General features: G+C 31.9%; 3 protein-coding genes across 4 annotated transcripts; 2 read left to right on the top strand and 1 right to left on the bottom strand.

Moving 5' to 3' along the window:
* Positions 1–10: 10 nt before the first annotated feature.
* Positions 11–2,113, top strand: LOC108322418 (protein CHUP1, chloroplastic). Its single transcript, XM_017554494.2, has 2 exons — positions 11–1,259; positions 1,538–2,113. Exons 1-2 carry the CDS (start codon positions 213–215, stop codon positions 1,970–1,972), a joined length of 1,482 nt encoding a protein of 493 aa, XP_017409983.2. The 5' UTR covers positions 11–212; the 3' UTR covers positions 1,973–2,113.
* Positions 2,114–8,904: 6,791 nt separating this feature from the next.
* On the top strand, positions 8,905–11,421 carry LOC108322419 (wall-associated receptor kinase-like 20). Its single transcript, XM_017554496.2, has one exon. The coding sequence runs from the start codon at positions 9,018–9,020 to the stop codon at positions 10,926–10,928; it is 1,911 nt and encodes a 636-aa protein (XP_017409985.1). The 5' UTR covers positions 8,905–9,017; the 3' UTR covers positions 10,929–11,421.
* Positions 11,422–15,646: 4,225 nt separating this feature from the next.
* On the bottom strand, positions 15,647–20,773 carry LOC108322470 (cactin). 2 transcript variants are annotated; one of them, XM_017554575.2, is made up of 13 exons: positions 20,394–20,773; positions 20,222–20,313; positions 19,984–20,083; positions 18,868–18,939; positions 18,364–18,426; positions 18,137–18,277; positions 17,920–18,015; positions 17,399–17,683; positions 17,169–17,310; positions 16,915–17,063; positions 16,662–16,838; positions 16,074–16,340; positions 15,647–15,998 (listed from the first exon to the last, which is right to left on the bottom strand). In XM_017554575.2, the coding sequence occupies exons 1-13, from the start codon at positions 20,607–20,609 to the stop codon at positions 15,879–15,881; spliced, it is 1,920 nt and encodes a 639-aa protein (XP_017410064.1). In that variant the 5' UTR covers positions 20,610–20,773; the 3' UTR covers positions 15,647–15,878. The 2 variants fall into 2 exon arrangements, with proteins under 2 accessions (XP_017410064.1, XP_052728707.1); XM_052872747.1 differs by lacking the exon at positions 20,394–20,773 and having other exon boundaries at positions 19,984–20,113; positions 20,222–20,315.
* Between the last annotated feature and the right edge of the window lie 522 nt (positions 20,774–21,295).

The following is a 21,295-nucleotide window of genomic DNA, read 5'->3' as shown; positions in this document are numbered from 1 at the left end:
TCATCATACTTACTACTACAGTTGATCTAATAATGAAATTATGTGAAATCACAGCATTCAAGGAATAATTTTTGACAGCGAAATGCAGTTCATTTTGGTAATTCCCAATGGATATCCCTGTAAATGCTCAAGCTTTAGAAATGTGCATGGTTTACCGTAGAAGGAAAGAAGCCAAAAATTTTGTTAATTCAGAAAAGAATTAGATTCCGAAGATGAAGAAGAAGGTAGTTGACAGCATTTGGTGGTGTAGAAGGCCTCCAGGGGAAGTCAAAAAGCTATATCATTGTGCTTCTTCCTCTAAAAGGAACCCATCTTTCAAATCTTTGCTAACGCAACACACAGCAAGAATCAAATCAATATATTTAGTGTCTTCCATTGGGTTTTTTATCAAAACAAAATCTCTGAAATTATACTTGTCTCTCTTCTTCAGAATGGAAAACTCAACATCAAAGCATGAGGTCCTGAAGCCAGTGATCCTCAAAGCAGGTGTTCCTTTGGCTGTTTCTTTTGCTGGTTTTGTCTATGCTTGGTTCGTGGCGAAGAAAAGCCTCTCTAAAACATCTTCTTTATCACCAAATGGAGCAAGTTCCCATGAAAACGATTCCCACCACGACCCTTCATATGAAGAAAGTTGTCATAGTCATAGCCATAGCCTCTCTTGTATGGAAGATGAAGGAAATAGCACAACTTTGAATGAAAGTGTTGTTGCAGAAAGTTCCCCATGTTTAGAAGAGGAGATTAATGGCTTAAGAAGCAGGATTGAGGGTATGCAAATGAAAGAGTTGGCCTTGCGTTTGCAGCTTGATCGTTATTGTGGGTTGAAAGAGCAAGAAATGGAGGTTGGGGAGATAAAAAACATGTTGTCACTTGAGACTGCGCGTGTTGACTTCTTGGATAGGGAGATTTCATCGATGGAGACACAGAATAGGAGGTTGGAGAGTTTTGTTGCTCAATATCTCAGAGTTGTAGAACAGATTGAACGTTTGAAATCTGAGAATAGAATGCTTCGGAGGAAGTTTCAGAAGCTAACAAGGAAATCAAAGGCACAAACCCGTGTGGCCAAGGAGCAGGCTTTGAAGATAAAAATGGAAGAAGAAGAAATCTTGAGAAGCCGTGATGCTTTGGAAACAAAAGTTGATGTCATAGGTAAATTAGAGGACAAAATGGAAGAGATGCAGAGGGATTTGGATCAATTGCAGAATGAAAAAAATGAACTTCTGAAGAAGCTTGACACAGCAGAAAAATCACATGCTTCAAAGGTAAGCAATGCATAAAACCCATCATTTACCGGTTCAAATCAATAATCAAAATAATAGTAGTGGTGGGTGTATCTATTTAATTTTGATCTACTTGTGGTGTCAGGTTTATGCTGTTACCAAAAATAATTATGATTAATATTTTTGAACTATAATCCATGATTGAGCAATTGAAGAAAAATAACTAGTTTAATTGTTAGTGTGTTCCAATTGAATTGTTTCTTTGAAGGGAGAGTTTCTAAGGATCCAAATGATTACAACATAAGGTTTTCCATTTGCAGATTGAAGGTGGAGATGTAAGTAGGGAAGAGTACAAACAGGTTGTGGATGAAGTAGAGCAGATGAAGAAGGAACGAGCAGATGAAGCTAAAGAACTGATTTACTTGCGGTGGACCAATGCCTGTTTAAGGCATGATCTAATGAGGCCTCATGAACAACAACATGACCAAGATAAAAGCCACTCAGAATTGGAATTTGGAAGAAATGATGTGGTCATTCATTATGACTCAGAGCACGAACTGCACAGCGATCCTTCATTTGATGAGCATCGTAGTGGTCATGATAACAGTGACAGTGGTTCTTCAAAAAGGACAAAGTTGCTTGAAAGGCTCAAGAGATGGGTGGAAGGCAGTGAAAAGGCTAGAGTTAGGCATTCTGTTTCCAAAGGGAGAGATGAAAATCTAGTTCCTAGAAGGAAATCATGTTCTAGTGCTTGAGCACACAAGCAGTGACTCTAGCTCCTTCCTCCTTCAGAACACCACAATTTACAGAGCATTAATATAGTTTGAAACATATGTCTACCACGACGACGTGATCTACCATTAACATATCTCATCAAATTTGAAGCTGTTTATCTATTCAGCATAGTGTAAGCACCAGTTACATATATATTCAGGTATAATAAACATCTAACCAATTGACTGTAACAATTTCAAATTTAAAAGGTAATTAGATAATGAGTTTATTCTCTACAAGTAACAACCCACCCATAATATAGGTTTAAATGTTCGTATAATCCTCATATCATATTAAGATAATAAATTTAAATTCAACTCAAGCTTATAAAACTTATATGAGATCTCCAACCAAAGAATAATGTTTATGGTTTAAGATGATTTAGTATTAACCATGTTTGTTTGTTTTGATGTTTCTAAAACTTGATTCATTTGGCCTTTCATGAAGTGTCATTTTTTGGTTTGATACCCTTGAAATTCAGAAACTAATTTCGATTTTGATTATTTTTTTTAATTTTAAAATACTCGTTACTACTTAATATTAAACATTATCTGAAGATAAAACATTGTCTCCCATAAAATGCAGACTTTAGTTTGCAAACTACAGTTCAACTAATATACATATCTTTACAATGCAGGTAAAAAAACTGATTCAACAATTAAGGTAAGCATATTAGTTAGTCCCATAGTGAATATATATATATATATATATATATATATATATATATATATATATATATATATATATTTAAAAAAAAAAAACTTACAGTATAAAATAAAACGAGTGAGAAAAATATTCTGTAATTTATTATAAGATGTAGAAGTCACATTAGGGTTTTTTACAATTCGGCAAATTGGTGATGGTTTTTAGCTATACCTTGCTTAAAAAATAATAAACTATCATGTATAATAAGTTTATTCATTTTTGTAATAATTATCTTAAAAATTATATTAGCTGTAATTTATTACAAAATCACATTGTAAGATTATTTTAGTGTATCAACATTAAACTTAAATGAAATTTGAACTTCATTTAATAATTTATTTATAAATGTTTGGAATTTTTTAAGAGTTTTGGAAATATGAGAAATATAAGAGATATGGAGTAACTTGTTATTTTATTTTATTGATGTGTTTTATATATAAAGCAAAAATAATTATAATATCAAATATAAAATATTTACAATATTTGATTTCCTAAATCTAAAACAATAATTAATTTTTAAAATTAAAAGATATTTTTAAAATTGAAATATTATTAAAAACTAATTTAAATAAAAAATATTAAGTAAATATTTTCAATATTTTAATATCTTATTATTTGAATTTTAAATTTTCAAATTTGATTCTTCTTCTTTTAGTGTCTGATTTTCTTTCTTCTTTTAATATTGATAATTTTTGTATCACTTGTCCATCTATAATATTATAAGAGTCTTGAATAGATAAATCTATAATATTTTTGTCTTTTGAAACATCTTTTTTTTATCTCATCTACAATATAATAAAAAAAGGCTAATTAATAATATTGAAACACAAAATAATAAATAATTAAATTACACTAAGTGGTTGGTGAGCCAACTCGGATCACCACGGGTTCAACCCGGATGAGCCGGGTTGAAAATTAACCCGCATAAAAAATTACATTTCTTTCAAACACAACCCGACTCAAACTCGTGGTGAGCCGGGTTGGCTCACAGGTTACAACCCATTTTGACAGCATTAGCTTTGATAGGTACCCCCACAACTAGGACAAGGGGGAGAGAGAGCGAACAATATAACTTGGTAATGGAGAACCATCAAAAAGCCCATCTAGTCTTCAGAACAATTTTGAATGTTTTGAATAAAGGATCTCAACACCTTACCCGAAACAAATATATATATATATATATATATATATATATATATATATATATATATATATATATATATATTTCCCAAACATTATATCATTTCATCTCTCCTTTACACAAGATACGTTAAGTTTAATTCTTATATTTCATATATATCAAACTTTCAGGATGATTAATTCTTATCTTATTATTCTTTTATCAAGTTCTTATCACATCTTTTTTTATCTTATTATATGATATTTTAAAAACTAAAGAAGACTTTAAATAATCTTAAGTTTCAAGAAAAATATAAACATATTTTTTTTACCAAAATTTACTTTAATCAATATATAATTCTTTCATTCATTAAACATCAACTCAATATTAAGTACAAGACAAATTTTACAAGCACACACAATTAAAGTAAAAATGAGAAAAATATCAACAATAAACAAAATGAAAATTTATACAAATGATAAAAATTACATAGTATTCTCTCATTGTAAGGAAACAAACAAATATTAAAATCTTTAAACGAAACTAATATTTCCTCTTGTAATTTTCTCTTAAACATACAAGGGAAAGAAGGAGAATGAGATTGTTAAGGAAGTATGATCTCCTTATATAAAAACACATGTTGTTTATTTTTCAAATGCTAACCACCTTGATTTTTCATGAACCTAAGACATTTTCATCATATTCGCTTCAAGTGATAGAAAATGAGGTAAAAATGAGGTAAAAATTGAAAAGATAACATACAACTGATAGAAAATGAGGTAAAAATTTAAAAGTCCTTCTTATCAAACTTTGTTGAGACCTACCACTAACATGCTAATAATAATCTTTGCGTAGTGGAACCTCATAGACTTTAAGCCTAACTCAACCTTACAAAATCGACTTGTAAGATGAGATTTGCACGCACCCACTTATAAACTATGAATTGACCTTATATCTAGTGAATGTGAGACTTCCAACAAATTTTACTTTTACTTATTGTAATCTTCTCATTTTAAGTTGACTTATTTTAAGGTTATAATATTTTTAGTTGGGACTAGATATCAATACCAGAAGCAAACTATATGTCAAGTTAAGAGTTGCACTAACTAATTATTTTTTTTACTTCTATATTTATATATAAAGGAAATTTTTATATTTTTTTAAATTAAATAAATAAAAATATCTACACAATAAATAAAAATATCTACAAAATAAATAAATAAAAACTATTTATATTTATTTTTATAATAATAATTTCATTATTTATTATCAAATAAAAGTAAACACGCACGTCACATGTGTTTTCATTAATAATATTTAATAAAAACAACAAAGTGAAATTATCTAAAGTTTCATCACACCAATATAAATGTACTGACATAATATTATAATAGAATGCCATATAATTTTTATATTAAAATTAAATGTCAAATAAATAGATAAACCAAAATTACATTATTAATAATAGAGGCTAAATTAAAAAATTAGAAATAAATTCAAGATGATAATTAAAAAGATTAAAAATACAAGTAAACTTATATATGAAAAGAGAAAATTTAAGCAGTTTTTGTAGACAAATTAATTAAAAATGAAAATATTAAAACAACTTTAATACAAACATTCATAACATACTTTAATTGTTTTGTTGGGCGTAAACGGTATATCCTCTACCTTTTCTTTTTGACAGAGGTATGTTCTGAGTTAAAAATTAACCTTCAAAATACGAAAATTAATTGTTTTTGTTTAAACTTAGATAATTAATTTTTAAAATATCTAAATTAACTTCTAATTAATTAAAGTGTAAAAATTTTATACCAGCGTGAAAGCTAAAACTGATATTGTTTTCGTCTAGAGATAGATACTAATTCTTCTTCTTCTTATATAAAATCATTGTAAATTTTATGCTGCAAGATAATAAGTGTGTTTGCTTTTTCTTACTGAGATAGAAATAAACTAGAATGTGTGTACAGGTGTCGTGTTTTTGATATGCAGAATCTTTCTCCCATTTTGTACATGAAAAAAACACTAAAAATATCTTCATTATAATGCGTGACAGCCAACAGCAAAAGGACATCACTTACCATTCAAAACAATAAATTTGTGAACTATATTACGAATTTAGCTATTTCTACTGATGTGAGAGTTCATGTCAACTCCATTTGACGAAATGGTTTAATATTAATGTGGTTGCGCATGCATATAATCCATGTGTCAGAATAGTAGATGGCAGATATAATTACTGATACTGCAATAAGTATAATGGTCTTGCATTTTGGTATATTTAAATTACTATAATTTCTCCACTATGATCGCTTGTGTAAAAGAAAGAGAAACACTGAAAAAATTGAGTACATGCCAAAAACCTTTTAACTTTGCACCTTATAAAGAGAGTGTATATGGCTACGAAAGTTTGATGCCATTCATGTGGTATCAAAACTGGTCCCAATCATGACCACCATTTTTATGACATTTGTTCCTTTATAATATTACACGATTGCGCGTGTCCAAAATTCTATGCTTGCGTCCATCAGAATTCAAGCTGGATGATGGAGATGTTGTGCATGGAAACGCCCACACTCAATTTAAGTTAGGAAAGACTATTGTAACACTAGTGCATATAAGTCTAAGGATTTTTTATATCAGCAAGCGAGTGTTAAAAATAAGTGAAATCAATATGGTCAATAAATTTATAAAATTGTAAAGTCAAAATATTTATAAAAAAAAGTTAATTCCTTAAAATCATTTGAGTTACGATAAAAAAACATTAGCATTACGTGGAGTGAAGGATGAAAAGGTTTAATTTGATTTCAAAATTACTAACTTGTCTTTGAGAGATACGAACTTAAAGAATTTATGTCCTTTTTGGCACTCTCAATCAGAGTTGTTTTTAGTTACATACAGAAATGTGTTGGAGTGTAAACAAAGTCTCACATTGAGTGAAATAAGGACTGGTCAAGGGTTTATATACACATAGATATCTCCAATGATAAGAGGCCTTTTGGAGTGGTACCAAAAGCAAACCCGTGAGGGCTTGGCCCAAAGCGGACAATATCTTATCATGTGTGGAGTTCTATGTGTGTGTCGAACCTCCCCCAACAGTGGTATCAGAGCTATGGTTCGGGTCGATAAAAAATATAAAAAATTATTTTCTACATCTGTGATCATTAGAATCATATTGAAACTTTTTTATTTATTATAAATGTATTCATACACTTTTTTGGTTATAATTAGAATTGATGTAAAAAAAATTCTTATTTATCACAAAAATGCCACCATCCACTTCTGATACAGACGGTAACGGTAATCAATATAAAAAATGTTATCTTATGCATTATTACGTTACTACATCACTTTTTATACTTAATAAATTATAATCAATATAAATAATAGCTTTAAATTATTGTAAGATTAACTTAATTTCACAATAAAATATAATAATTATATTTTAACTTTATAGAAAATTATTCTTTCAAGATAAAAAGACTTCATATTAAAGATTTTCCATAAAATAAGTATATAAAGAGACATAAGTCCCATCTTATAACTCTCTTTTCTTTTGTAAAATTTGATTAAATTTAAAGTTTATTTTTTAAGATTACATTGGAATTACCCAAAACTTATTCTAGCAAATTATTCAACATTAATTCTAGCAAATTTATTATTAAACAAATTAGAAAACCACAGTATGGTATTACTGTACATTTGTGCTAAAATAACGTTAAACTACTAATTATGGTCAATAAATTTATAAAATTGTAAAGTCAAAATATTTAATGAAAAAGTTAATTCCTTAAGATAATTTGAGTTACAATAAAAAGCATTACGTGGAGTGAAGGAAGAAAAGGTTTATTTTGATTTCAAGATCACTAACTTGTCCTTAAGGATACGAGTTTATAGAATTTGTCCTTTTTGTCACTCTCAATCAGAGTTGTTTTTAGTTACATATAGAAATGATTATATAACAAACACTATCATAATTGACAAGACCATGCATACAAAGTACTTGGCCAACTTTGAACAACTGGCCGGTAGGAACGTTTTTCAACTCCTGACTTACCTTCAACCAGCCGGTAGGAAACGTTTTTCAACTCATGTCGAGCCTTTCACATGTGGTCAGGGAACGTTTTGTAACTCCTGAATTACCTTCAAATAGCCGACAGAAAATGTTTTTCAACTCCTGTCAAGCCCTTCACATGTGGTTAGGGAACATTTCTCAACTCTTGACTTACCTTCAACATCCTGACAAATGTTTTTCAACTCCTGTTCAGCCATTTAAAAGTGGTCAATGCCTTACTTGCAACGACTGGTCAAAGAGGTTCAGAATCTTGGTCAAACATACAACAACACACAAAGACACGTGTCGAAGGTAAAATTAATTCGCATCGGAAGTATACTACCTAAAACCCCTTCGCACATTATATTGTGCTTATGCTTGGGGCTTGTGTACTGTAGGACCACTCAATCAGTCAAAGGACCGGACAGCTGACCATCCAGTGAGAAAACAATTTACCGGTCTGGAAATTATTTTGAGCAATAATAGCCATTAATGGACACTTAATTAGAATAATAGTCATTGATTGACAATTAACAGGAATAAAGTCATTTATTGGTAATTAATGAGTCAGACCTAATGGTAAGCTCATTAATAATATTTATAAATATATATGTCTGACAGAAAAAACAATTACTAATCTTTATTACAAGCGCAACTGAAAGACGAAGCAGACAATTTTGAATGCTTTGGGTTAGGGATCTCAATCCTACCGAAATAATGATCTATATTAAATTTTGGATAACATATAATTATAAGATCTAAAAGATGGATGGAGTTTGATTCGGTTTTAAATGTTTCAGAGATTTGTAACAAAAGTTAGTAATTTTTTTTACTGAGTTGTTTAAAAGTGAAAAAAAGTCATTTACATAATTTTCTTTACTTAAATTTTTTTAGATTTGTCCATACGATAATATGACAATCAGATTTGTCCATTTAGGTAAAAAAAAAACCATTAACTCTCCTTAAACATATGTTTGAGAATTATATACTTGGCGAAGCTGGACCTAAGGTGTAGGATGGGCTAGAATAGTATTCGTTGTGGTAGATTCTTGCAGCCACTTATTTCTGCAGTAACTGGGTGCACCCTTTATATTTATTCATCGTGTATCTTTCAGTTCATAAGATGTTTCTTCCCTAATAATTCCCCATGCAAATGATTGCTGAATCAAACATGAGACCCTGCTTCCATTGTTGCTATTCCTATACCTTTCTATTTCTTTTCCTTCTCCTTGCCCATCACACTACTTCACAGAAGACTTGCCCAAACTGTGGCTCTATGCAAGTTCCATATCCTTTGAGCACACATCCAAGTTGTGGTGATCCATACTACAAGCTTCGTTGTGATTCCCACTCTCAAAAGCTTTACTTCGACACCCTCAATGGAAGTTCCTATCTCCTTCTCCGAATCATGCCTTCAATCCAACGCATGGTGGTGGAGCCATCACCTTGGTTACCAGGTTCCTGTGTTACACAAGACATGCCCAGAAGCAACGGTATATGGTTGAACCAGTCACTTCCTTTCAATATAACTTCATCCAATACAGTGTTCCTCCTTAATTGCTCTCCACGCCTCTTGGTTTCTCCTCTCAACTGCACTTATTCTAGTGTTTGCCATCGTTACTTAGAGAGTTCTGGTCATGTTGACACAAAACGAGCGTTTGACTGTGCAAGCGGTCTTCACCCTTGTTGCACTTTTCTAGCTGGTGGGATACCTTCAGCTTACAGGATCAGGCTTCATGAGTCTGGCTGCAAAGCATTCAGAAGCATCCTTCATTTGAACCAAGACAAACCTCCTAATCAGTGGGAGGAAGGGCTTGAAATTCAATGGGCTCTTCCACCTGAACCAGTGTGCAAGACACAAAAGGATTGCTCTGGAGGCTCTACGTGTTCCCCTTCTGGTAGAAGTGGTTTATTTCGCTGTCTTTGTAATGGGGGACACCGTTGGGACCCTTTTGTCACAACGTGTGTGAAGTGTGAAAGAAAACCCAAATGGAAAACCAGTTTGGTGGTTTCAATAGGGGTTGTTGTTACCTTTTTCTCTCTTGTTGTGGTTCTGACCATCATCTCAAAGTCCCGCAAAATCTCAACCTATAGAGATAATAAAGCGAAGGAAAGAGAAGACAAACTGAAATCAAGTGCTGGGGATAAGCCTTGTAGGATGTTTCAACTGAAAGAGGTGAAGAAAGCAACAAATGATTTTTCCCATCAGAGGTTCTTGGGAAGTGGTGGCTTTGGGGAAGTTTACAAAGGTGAGCTACAAGATGGAACATTGGTGGCAGTGAAGAAAGCTAGAGTGGGAAACCTGAAAAGCACCCAACAAGTGCTTAATGAGGTTGCAATACTTTCTCAAGTCAATCACAAGAACTTGGTCAGGCTCTTGGGATGCTGTGTCGAATCTGAGCTACCATTTATGATCTACGAGTATATCTCAAATGGGACCCTCTACGACCATCTTCATGGCAAATATTGTTCGAACTTTCTAAACTGGAAAACGAGGCTCAAGGTTGCTTTTCAAACTGCAGAAGCATTGGCCTACCTGCATTCTGCTGCACACACTCCCATCTACCACAGAGATGTTAAGTCAACAAACATACTATTGGATGATGATTTCAATGCCAAGGTCTCAGATTTTGGACTCTCCAGATTGGCTAGCCCAGGACTCAGTCACGTTTCAACATGTGCTCAGGGAACGTTGGGGTACTTGGATCCTGAATACTACCGCAACTATCAGTTAACAGATAAAAGTGATGTTTATAGTTATGGGGTTGTGTTGCTAGAGCTTTTGACTTCACAAAAAGCGATTGACTTCAGTCGTGATGAAGATGATGTGAACCTGGCAATTCATGTGAATCAACGTGCGAGCAATGGTACAATCATGGAATTGGTGGATCAAAGGCTTGTTTCCGTGGAGAGCTCGGGGGATAAAATGTTGACAAGCATAAAACTGTTGTTGGAGCTTGCACTTGAATGTCTGAGAGAGAAGAAAGCTGAAAGGCCAAGTATGAAGGATATTGTTCAACGGCTACTATGCATAATTAGGATTGAAGAAGGAGAGTGAAATAGTACGTACACGTGTGGTTTGTGTAGTAGATAGTATTTAGTTATTATTGGTGCAAAACTTAGTATCTGTATTGATAGAAAAAGAAGGTAGTGGCAATGGGGTCTTAGAGAGATAGTGATTAGCCCACTGAGAAAGGAGGTAAAGTGATTCCAAAGGATTTGATTGGGTTGAATCAGATGCTTTGAATTCATTATGTGAGCTGTTAGAATCTTTGAGAATTTTGGATTTCATTGTCATCCAAAGTAATCTTCCTTTTACAATTTGGGTAAACGAATTGAATTTGAGTTTAAAGTCGAAGTTCAATTTGTCATAGTAGGAAAGCATCATCAAAAGGTTATGATTCACCGAATCCACAAAGGATTATATGCGATCTTTAACCACCCTGCTCATCGATGCCCTAACGCTCTCGAGGTCCCAACAAACTCATATGAAGGGATGAACATGCTATTTAGGTACATCCCTATGTTATAAACATGCTATTTACTTTCTACTATATCACCATTTATTTGGAATTGAAAACAAAAAAAAGAAATTAACGTTCAAAGTTGCTTATGCAAGGGATTCTTGATGGTGGGAAAAAATTAGAGGAAATTAAAGAGCACTTTTAAGTGGGATAAGTCAAAAGCAATGTGATTAGTTCCTATAATGCTTGCTTTTGCATTATTCTCCAATCTTTACACACTTCTTCTTCCTTGCAATATGGGAAAGTAATCATCATAAAAAAAAAAAATTAGCAGGTCTTGGTAATGGCAACACTAGATTCGTAGTAGCCAAGTAATTATGCAAATTCCACATCCTAGGTCCACGCGCAGCCAACCAAACCCAGATCATTAAGCATTAAAACCTTTTTTTATGTGAATAATTTTGGTTCCCCTTCACCACTCCCATCTCATTATATAAATCTTTTGGTGCTCAAAAACTACTTGAGTAAATTTTCATCAAGAGAACATAAATTATTGAGAGAAAATTACTCTTTTAGTAGAATATTTCTTAATTGCATGCCACTAACTTTAACCTAAATCATTTCAATCATTTACTACCATTTCACTGTTCCCGTGAATGGATGAGCACGAATTTATGCACACGGGTGTCGTTTGTTTCACTCACCAATGTAGAAACTGCAAAATATTATGCAAATTCAGACTTCGAAAAAGAAAAAAGAAAAACACTAAAAGTCAATATAATCTATTGAATTTGCCAGATAATAGATTATGTTGATATCTTAATCGATAATATAAGCATAATTAATTAGTTATATTGCTTTTTAATTTTCAAATGTTTATAAAATAATAATAATGATAAAATATAAATAAAAAAATAAGTAAAATTATATCATGATAAAAAAAAAATTTCGTTTTTTAATTTAAATAGTTTTTTACTTATTTTTTTATTCTCTTACTCTTTTCTTTTATATAATTTCATTTTGCATCATTTAATTCAAACAAAACATAAATTATGTGATGAGATGTAAATGATTGTTTTATTTTACACTCAAAGAAAAAAACTAAATATAGGATAAAAATGAAGAAATAATAATATGCATAAAGTTATCTAATTTTTAAACAATTAAATAATGAAATTAATGGCATTTTATTTCATTTTTGTATGAATGTAAACATTACTATACGTGTTCATGTATAATTTAATTCATATATAATTTAATGATGAATTGAATGAAATAAATAAAGCTACCGTACACTTATTGATGTTTTAATAATTATTTTTGTATTGTACAGCCCTTCGATTAATCTTGGGCAATGGTTACACAACTAACAATACCACAATTATTGTCCAAGAAATTCAACCACTGTATTATACTGATGCAACGATCACCTTTAAACAATGATATGGAGATTAATTTATGATAAAAACATAATTAATACTAATTAGATCAGATAGTTAATAATCCAAAATTTATCTCAAAATTTATAAATATATATTTTAAAAAAATAATTATATTTATTACGTATTAATTACTAAACTTATTAAATTTTTACTAATTTTGTCATCAAATACCTTTTCGTAGTAACTTTTCAATTTGATCAAATAGTTTAAAAAACAAACATCAAAACACACAAAACTTAATAAAGAGATAACCTAATGTCATAACTGAAACAATTTTCTTATTATATTTTAAGATGAATTGATAAGAAAATTGTTTAAGCTCGTCTCAAATAAAATAATAGAAAACACGTGATAAATGTTATGCCATGTCTTTTTATTTCCAATTTTTCAAATAAATCAAATGATAATAAGTAATGCCATTTTATTCAATCGATTTCATTTCTTTCAGTCGACCAAAACATCAAGTTATAGTCAAGGCATCGTTGTCCTCTTCCATTTTTATATCAATTTATGAAAAATAATACAAAATAGAATTATGTTTAAAGAGTTCTTTTATTCCTAAAATTAAAAAGCATAGTTAAAGTAGTCATAAAACTAAAAAAAAAAGGTTCTTGAAAAGCTAATCAGTAAAAAATAAACATAAAATAATTAAATAATAATCTTTCATGTAATTAGGATAAAAAATAATAGATTAAGTTTAAAACTTGTTTAATAGTTCATATAGTAATTATAACATTTTATTAGTTTTATAGATTAATCTTACACCACCTTTTATTTCCTTGTTCTAAAACACAAAACAGTATTTATATCTATTGTTGAGGATTATCCTTAACATTTTATTTTATTTTTTCCATGTTTTGCTTAGCTGGGGAATTCCATGGTCGGTTGTGTCATTCCTGGTTCAGCCTTTTATTCTAATTCCCAGCACTTAAGGCTATGGTGTTTGATTCTTCAACAACTATGAAAAGTTGTGGTCAATGATTCTTCAACAACTTCAATGATTGTTAAAGGCTGCTGTCTATGATCCTTATTCAACATCAATAAAGTATGGTACCACTGCTTTCAATATCCTTATTCAACTTTCTTTCAGTTTATTGTTATTATGTTGACCTGATTAACAAAAACAAAACATCTCGTGAGATCCTTTAACGCATAGAAGCGGTTGCTGAAATCAAATATAATTAGAGAAATCTAGTTAACTAAGAGCTCTTAAATAATATTTATTTTGACTCCGTTTATATTGTAAGACTTGAAATCGAAGTGGTGGTTGCTCTTTGTTAAAATAAGAATCCATAATGTTTCTTACGTTGATTGTAGAGTAGAATTCCTCTAATAAAAAAACAGAACTTATACTGACAAACAATTAATTAAGAAAGAGAGTAATGTAAGATACGCTTGTAATTAATGATTTCATTTGAGTTATAGAAAAGATATTGAGTTCACTTCCATTGTTGATTTTAGATGGCGGATATATGAATATCTTCAGGAAATTACTATTGACAAAGATGAAGGAGTCATGTTTCATCAAAACATACACAAATTTTTATAAATTTTTCCTTCAAATCTATTAATTTCACCTCTGCATTCCTTAACATAAATATCACCATAATCCTTTCTTTATCTTCTCACCTTCATTCCTTTACTCTCCTCAAATCTATCACTATGATTAGAAGCAATCATACTTCCATGGCAATGAGAATAATAATGGTGATGTCATGGAGTTACTGTGTTTCCTTGAATACGGATCAGAATAAACATTCGCTTTAATTTTTATATTTGCATCACATTAGTTGCTAAGTTAAAGGAAATTAGAAGTAAGTCGACGTCGTATTAAACTATAAAGAACTTTAACGAAAGTGAATAAACAGTAAACAATTAAAATAAATTGTTCTGACAAACTTAATTTGCGAAACTGTAGAATTGTCGATGTCATTCATTCCAACGCCTTTATTCATAGAAACTGCAGCAGCATAACAGACTGATTATATATATATATAGCCATGACACTGATTTCTCACACACGTGTCTGTGTACACTCGAACAGCACACCATAAAAAAACTCACAATAGTGATGTACGCCCATTATTTTGTCAAATACGCGGATGGGGATATGTGAAAAATCAATACATCTGAAAAGTTTAACATCAAATAACACTACTCACCCGATAGAAACCTATTAGTCTGAATCTGTTTGATCACGTAGAACAAATAACCAGTGAGGTGAGATTGGCATTCAATGGTTCCCTAGTGTAATTTTTTTAATGCAAAATCAGCAATCACATGAACCGAGAATATGTGCATCTTCTAAAGGAGCATATTATAGACAAACTACAAGAAGGAGTATGATGAAAATTAAATTATACAAATTCTTTCACTTCATGAGATTACAACCATCTTCAAGGTACAATAATAAACTTTTTCTACAAAAACAGTTGAACAATGTGATTTTCTACCATGACGAGGAAAACCTAGTTAAATCAGACAGGATTCTGTAAATAATGTCTGCACCAAAAAATAAAAAAGACACGCAATTAGTATCTCAACGTTTGGAAACACCTTGAGTCTCGATTTAGTTATCATGATAAGATTTGGATCAGACTTTAACCGGTGCAGGTATTACTTACTCTAATAGTAAGTTTGAATTTCTTATTGGTCATTTAAAAATTAAACTTTAAAATAATTCTAGATTCCTCTCACAATCTTCTATTTATAAGAATAAATTGATACAAAAATACATGATAGATAGAATAACCCTAAACACAATATAATCATGATAAATAGGATAATCCTAAACAAAATATAATCATGATAAATATGATAATCCTAAACATAATATAATCATAATAATTAGAATAACTCTTCACACAATATAATGATAATAAAATAAAATAAATATCCTAACCGTCTCAATAGTAAATTTCCTGACCATTTATATCTACTGTCAGCCCCATGCCACAAAATTCACGATTAAAAATGGCAGGAGCCACGTAGCCCTTCTAGTAGGAAATATTTTACATAAAGTGAAACATTGCTTCGCGCGAAATTATCTGCGCTTCTAGTAGGAAATATTTTACATAAAGTGAAACATTGCCTCGTGCGAAATTATCTGCGGTAGCGGTGGCGTTTGAAATTAAAGTACACGTGCAGAATTCCACGTTCAAATGTGCACTTAAAACCCTTTTTGTGAGAATATTCCCATTCTTTGTTTACGATGCGGAAAGCCTGGAAAACACAATGAAATTAGTAAATTGATTAAAAACTAAATATCCTTCATAACACAAAGGATAATAGACTTACTATGTCTTCGTACGGTGGCCCAGCATGGAATCTTATAATGCAAGTCTCCCCATTGCTGCCATCCTTCTCAATGGTGTAGGTTGGGGCTTTTGTCTTGTCTACAAGATCAGGATAGAAAATATTAAATTTGTATCCTTGCACAATCTTTGGAGGTGGGTTGTCATGATCATAGTGAGTCTGATTATATTTGTTCCACTCGTATCCAGTGTGAACACGGTTGAAATACTTCGGCTTCCTAGGCCTGTATTTGTCATGCCACCAATAAACCTGTTCCAACATTTATCAGACCATCAGGAAATTTAAAGGAGAAAAAGTAACAAGTTTTCTATTTCTCATTAAAATACGAAACTATACCACAGGGAGTGTACTAAGTACATGATAACACACTCTTTTAGGTAGTGTTTCACCTAACTTTTTCATAGCTTTTCTTCTACTCTAAATGATAGAAGTTAGGGAAAATACACTTGGAGAAAAGCTCTAAAGAAAATTAAGGAACTTAGCGAACATAGCTTTTAAGACAAAAACAAACTAAAAATTCAAAGTATCATAAGGGGCAAGTTAATGTCATATAAAGCCAAGACACTATACCTGGGAATCCAGGCTCACTTCAGCACCAGATCCAAACACAGCATCTCCATCTTCCATATCCCCCATAGCTTTTAAAGCCTTCATCTCAAAATTATCTTCAGAAGGAGCTGGCTTTGATATCATTGCTTCCTGAACTCGTCTTTGCTGCTCTTCTAAGACAGCCTTGCGGTTCCGCTCCTATAAGTGTACAAGGTTATAAAATATATAAATTAAGTAGGAGATCACCATTAAAAATTATGGTTAGAAATATTACCAGCATGGCTCTATCCTCTTCAGGGTCAATAGCTTCCTCACTTTCATCACCATGCAACAGTTGTGGCGAAAATGATCCAACCTCGTCTTCTTCGTCTTCTTGCTCCCCTCTAATGGGTTCTGGTGAAAATGATTCATCTAGAGATCGGACTAGCAAGAAAAAGGAACAATAAATTTCAGTATGAAAATTGAGATGATTGGAAATAAAAGTTTTCATATACAACTACATGTCCATAACAGCAAAAAAGCTTTTACCTTTAATATCATCCTCTGTATCTTCCTCCTCGTCAGGTATCATAACATTAGCATCCTCCAATTTATCTTCATCCTCCAATGGTCTCTCTAGAGATTGCAAATGCTTACGTAGCAATTTAGCATGAATTTCCTTCAAACAAGCCTGTATTTGGAGTAATTTAATAATAGTAAAAACCAACCATTGCCTAAAGCCATGGAAAAGAATGGGAAATTAATGTGACGGGAAATACCTTGGCTTTATAAATGTGGAGATGTTTTAAAATGGCCTCCCAGTATTCAACCACCTTTGCTGTACCAGAACGCATTTCTGATTCAATGTGAACCTGTAAAGCCTCCAATTCTGCACGTGTCTTCCCCTGCAAAAGCCTCTTTACATCTGGCTCAACACTGGAATGCAATCCCCTTTCTTCTGCAAGCAGCTCAGCAGGAGGTTCTTCTCCTCGCACTCTAGCTCGATCAAATGCATCCTTTTTTCGCACTTCTGCTAGCTCCCAATCACACACAAGAAGGAGTGCCTACGTGAAGACGACATTAAACAATGTGCTTTGAACTTTAAACACGATACCAACCATACTAGTCATACAAATTAACTAAAGCAGGAAAAGGTCATAACAGTCAACAAGTCATTTGGGTTCCAAAGCACCTCAAATTTTGTTTAAATATTATGCTCAATTTGTTGTTGCCATAATATAGATAAGGTAGAACCCATAAATTAAGTATCCCATAATGAACCATGGAAACAGGGTGATACCTCCCAATATTCTACATGAGTTGGTGTTGCCCTGTCAAGGTCCAGATGCATTTTGATGTCATCACGTAGCTCGTTCATTTCGTTTACAGTCAAACCCTGCACCATATATCAAATCATTATGTGGCTTGTCCAATAATATTATGTCCTTAGTCATACATACCATATAACATTAGAACAGTGAGGACAAATAAAATGAAAAGAAAAACTCTAAATTAACCTTGAAGACCATATATGGTTCATTTATTTCTATATCCAAATCATCAGAGCCGTTGAGATGCTTGGTTAGGACATCAATTGGTCTGGCACGCCCTTCACGCAATCTAATTTCTGACCTAACTTTGCTTTGATCAAAATGGAACTGCAGATTAAATTGTCTATGTCAATAAAACTGACAATATTATATAAAATAACAACAAATAAATAAAAAAACTAAAGATACAGTACCTCTTCTTCTTTTTTTTCCCAGTCCTGAAACTCAGCTCGAGCACGTTCTCTAGCTAACAGTGCCTGGGAGAAAGAATCTGTTAAATCAGGATAATATAACATAGTTTATGCTCCATCAACAGTCTACAAATCAAGCCTAGGCTTGACTCGAATATTTTTATATTTGGGCCAAGTGAAAAGCCATACAGCATTGTGCCCCACCCCAAAAACAAATCAAAAAACAAGGAAAGGACATGATTGGTATTTCACATTAGAATATGACCACACAAAAATACAGTGCCGTAATAAAAATGGTGAATGTTGAAATTCAACAAAATAGTTAGAAAGGAGACAATATAATTGAGTTGAGATACCAGAGGCTGATATAATACTCTTATATATAATTCTATATTAATGTAAAGTGTAAAATGAAGTACCATAGAACTAGTACAAGCCCAAAACTAATAATAGGTTAACAATACACAATAATTATGGATTAATAGCAAATTATGAGAAAGGACATACCATTTCTTCCTCATGCCGAGCTTTCTCGAGTGCCCTTTCCTCTCTTCTCTTTTTCACTTTTTCAATTTCTGCCTGCAATATTGTTATCATAGAAGTGAGAACGTTTAGCTATTAGACCATCAATGACATAAAAAAGGACCAACAAATTTGGGAAAGCAAACAAAGCCGCAAAGGCTAACCACAATACAATTTAATTCAAAACTATATCTATTATTATTGGACTAGTTCAATCCATTGAACCCATTCCCAGCTACAGATTTAAATTTAATACAAAGTTTTAAGTTGCAGTTGTCGTCATGGTCACATTCCTTGATATTGTAGGAAATTGAGGAAAAATACAATTGTGAATACAACTTCAATCTCAAAGACCAGGGTTTTAAGGACTTGTTGAGGCAACATATAATATTCTCCCCTGTTGATGAAAACCAGGAGGAAATAATAAAGGCCTGGATTTTGAATATGATGATTGATGATTCCTGTATAGGAAATTTGCATTAGACTTTTGTTGGTATTTACTTGTATACTTTAAGATAACTATGAGTTTTTATTGTTAATTATGAATTATAAATGTCATTAATATTAGTAATTTTATCATTTTTGAGGAAAGCCCACCAGGCATCTCTATCTGAGATTTAAAGTGGTAGAGACCCCAAAAACCTTGACATTGCACCCAAACCAAGCTCATACATAGACCTTTTCATAAATCCTATTTCAATATAATTAAAACAAACCAGATTCCCATTCATCCCCAATGAGCTAACTAAATTGAAGGGGAAAAGTATATATGTCAGATTATTTGCACACATGGTCCAGGAACCAAATTGGTATCAAGATACCGATATACAATTATCGCTTTAAAGCTTCTAAATCAAGTGTATAAGAAATGTTGCAGTGGTAGAAACAAATAATGACCATGCAACATATATCCCGCGTCATGCCGGTTAAAATAAAAAGGGAAAATTGTGTTATAGATCCCTTTAACTTTCGGCGAATTACAAAAATATGCAATGAAGAAAATCTATCGATTATAAAGTATATACTAAAATCAATTTAAGGTAAAATTGAGAACCTATATCACATTTAACCCAAACAAAATTCATGGATACAAGTACATACCATCCTTTCTATCTGTCTTTTTTTCTCGGCCTTAACAGAAAACGTATCAATAGAAACACCTTGAGAAACGTCGCGTTCAATCTTCTTGCGCCAAACAAACCTACACATAACATTTGTGTAGGTTTACAATCTATAAAAGCGACCACAACTTATCTCAAGATTTATGTATTGTGACGCTAAAATAAGTTTAATTTAACCACGAGATACGAAGAACAACGTCAAATTGGCAGCAACTTACTTCTCATTGAGATTGGAGTCACCGAACGGATTCGAATCGTTGGAATAGCCCGACACCGTACTGGTTTTCAACTTTTTTGCGACTTTCATAGCCTGAAACAATGGAAAGTCATTCAATATGCGAATTCTAACGGTGAAGGGACAAGAAAGGCATAGGGAAACTAGATGAAGACCTTCGATTGGGCCCTTTTGGTCATGTACTGCGCGATTTCCTCTTCTGTGATGTTCATCGAGGATTTCTTCTTCTTCTTCCTATCTCCGTCTGAGTCACACCTAGACCGGCGGCTACTGCTACGATGGCGTCGGTCCGAGTCGGAATCGGACGGTGACTCGGATTCGGACTCATCGGATCTTCTTCGTCTTCGGTCTCTTCCACTACTCCTCCCCATTCTCTAACGAAAATTCAGCGAAAGCAAAACTGTGTTGTGGCTTTGGTGAACGAAGAAAGAAATTGGAGTGGTATGTCGGCGCTGCTAATTCAAACCTCTGCAACGTGAATTAATTGAAACGCGGAGATAGTGAAAACTTCTCACGACACGATAACTTTCATCTAACTCGTGTTCTCGCACTTATATTTATACATTTATATTAGGTATTGTTGAATATAATGAAAGTATAAAATGAGATTGATCTGGTTATCTTAAATCTATTTATAATATAATAAAAGAAATATGAACTAAACCCAAAATATATATAAAAAAATAATAATAAATTAACTAAAAGATAAAGATAAAAGATATAATATATTTAATAGGTATAATATCTCAAAATATAAATAAGAAAATAATAATAAATTAATTAAAAGATAAAAGATATAATATATCTAATAGTTATAATATCTCAAAATACAAATAAGAAAATAATAACAAACTAATTAAAAGATAAAAGATATAATATATCTAATAGGTATAATACCGATGGGAAAGTCCTTCTCATATGAAATTGCAAATTAGTATTATTGGTTTTGCACCAATCGGAACCATAAATTTGATACAAGATAGAAGAATGTAAAGAATTCTATAATTATATATATAAGAATTATATATTAAGTTAATAGTTCGAGTAAGTCTTGAAT

The sequence above is a fragment of the Vigna angularis genome, chromosome 2 (genome assembly GCF_016808095.1).
Source record: "Vigna angularis cultivar LongXiaoDou No.4 chromosome 2, ASM1680809v1, whole genome shotgun sequence".
NCBI classification, from domain to species: domain Eukaryota; kingdom Viridiplantae; phylum Streptophyta; class Magnoliopsida; order Fabales; family Fabaceae; genus Vigna; species Vigna angularis.
Note: the sequence above shows the minus strand (reverse complement) of the source record. Positions and strands in the feature narration are given on the sequence as shown.

Bases quoted from the DNA above. Each gene is read 5' to 3' on its own strand.
- LOC108322419 (XM_017554496.2), top strand. From the start codon at position 9,018: ATGCAAATGATTGCTGAATCAAACATGAGACCCTGCTTCCATTGTTGC.
- LOC108322418 (XM_017554494.2), top strand. From the start codon at position 213: ATGAAGAAGAAGGTAGTTGACAGCATTTGGTGGTGTAGAAGGCCTCCA. The intron at 1,260-1,537 runs GTAAGCAATGCA...TTCCATTTGCAG, and splicing joins AAAAATCACATGCTTCAAAG to ATTGAAGGTGGAGATGTAAG.
- LOC108322470 (XM_017554575.2), bottom strand. From the start codon at position 20,609: ATGGGGAGGAGTAGTGGAAGAGACCGAAGACGAAGAAGATCCGATGAG. The intron at 20,084-20,221 runs GTAAGTTGCTGC...TGTTATGTGTAG, and splicing joins GACTCCAATCTCAATGAGAA to GTTTGTTTGGCGCAAGAAGA. The intron at 18,427-18,867 runs GTATGTCCTTTC...TCTTTCTCCCAG, and splicing joins CTCGGCATGAGGAAGAAATG to GCACTGTTAGCTAGAGAACG.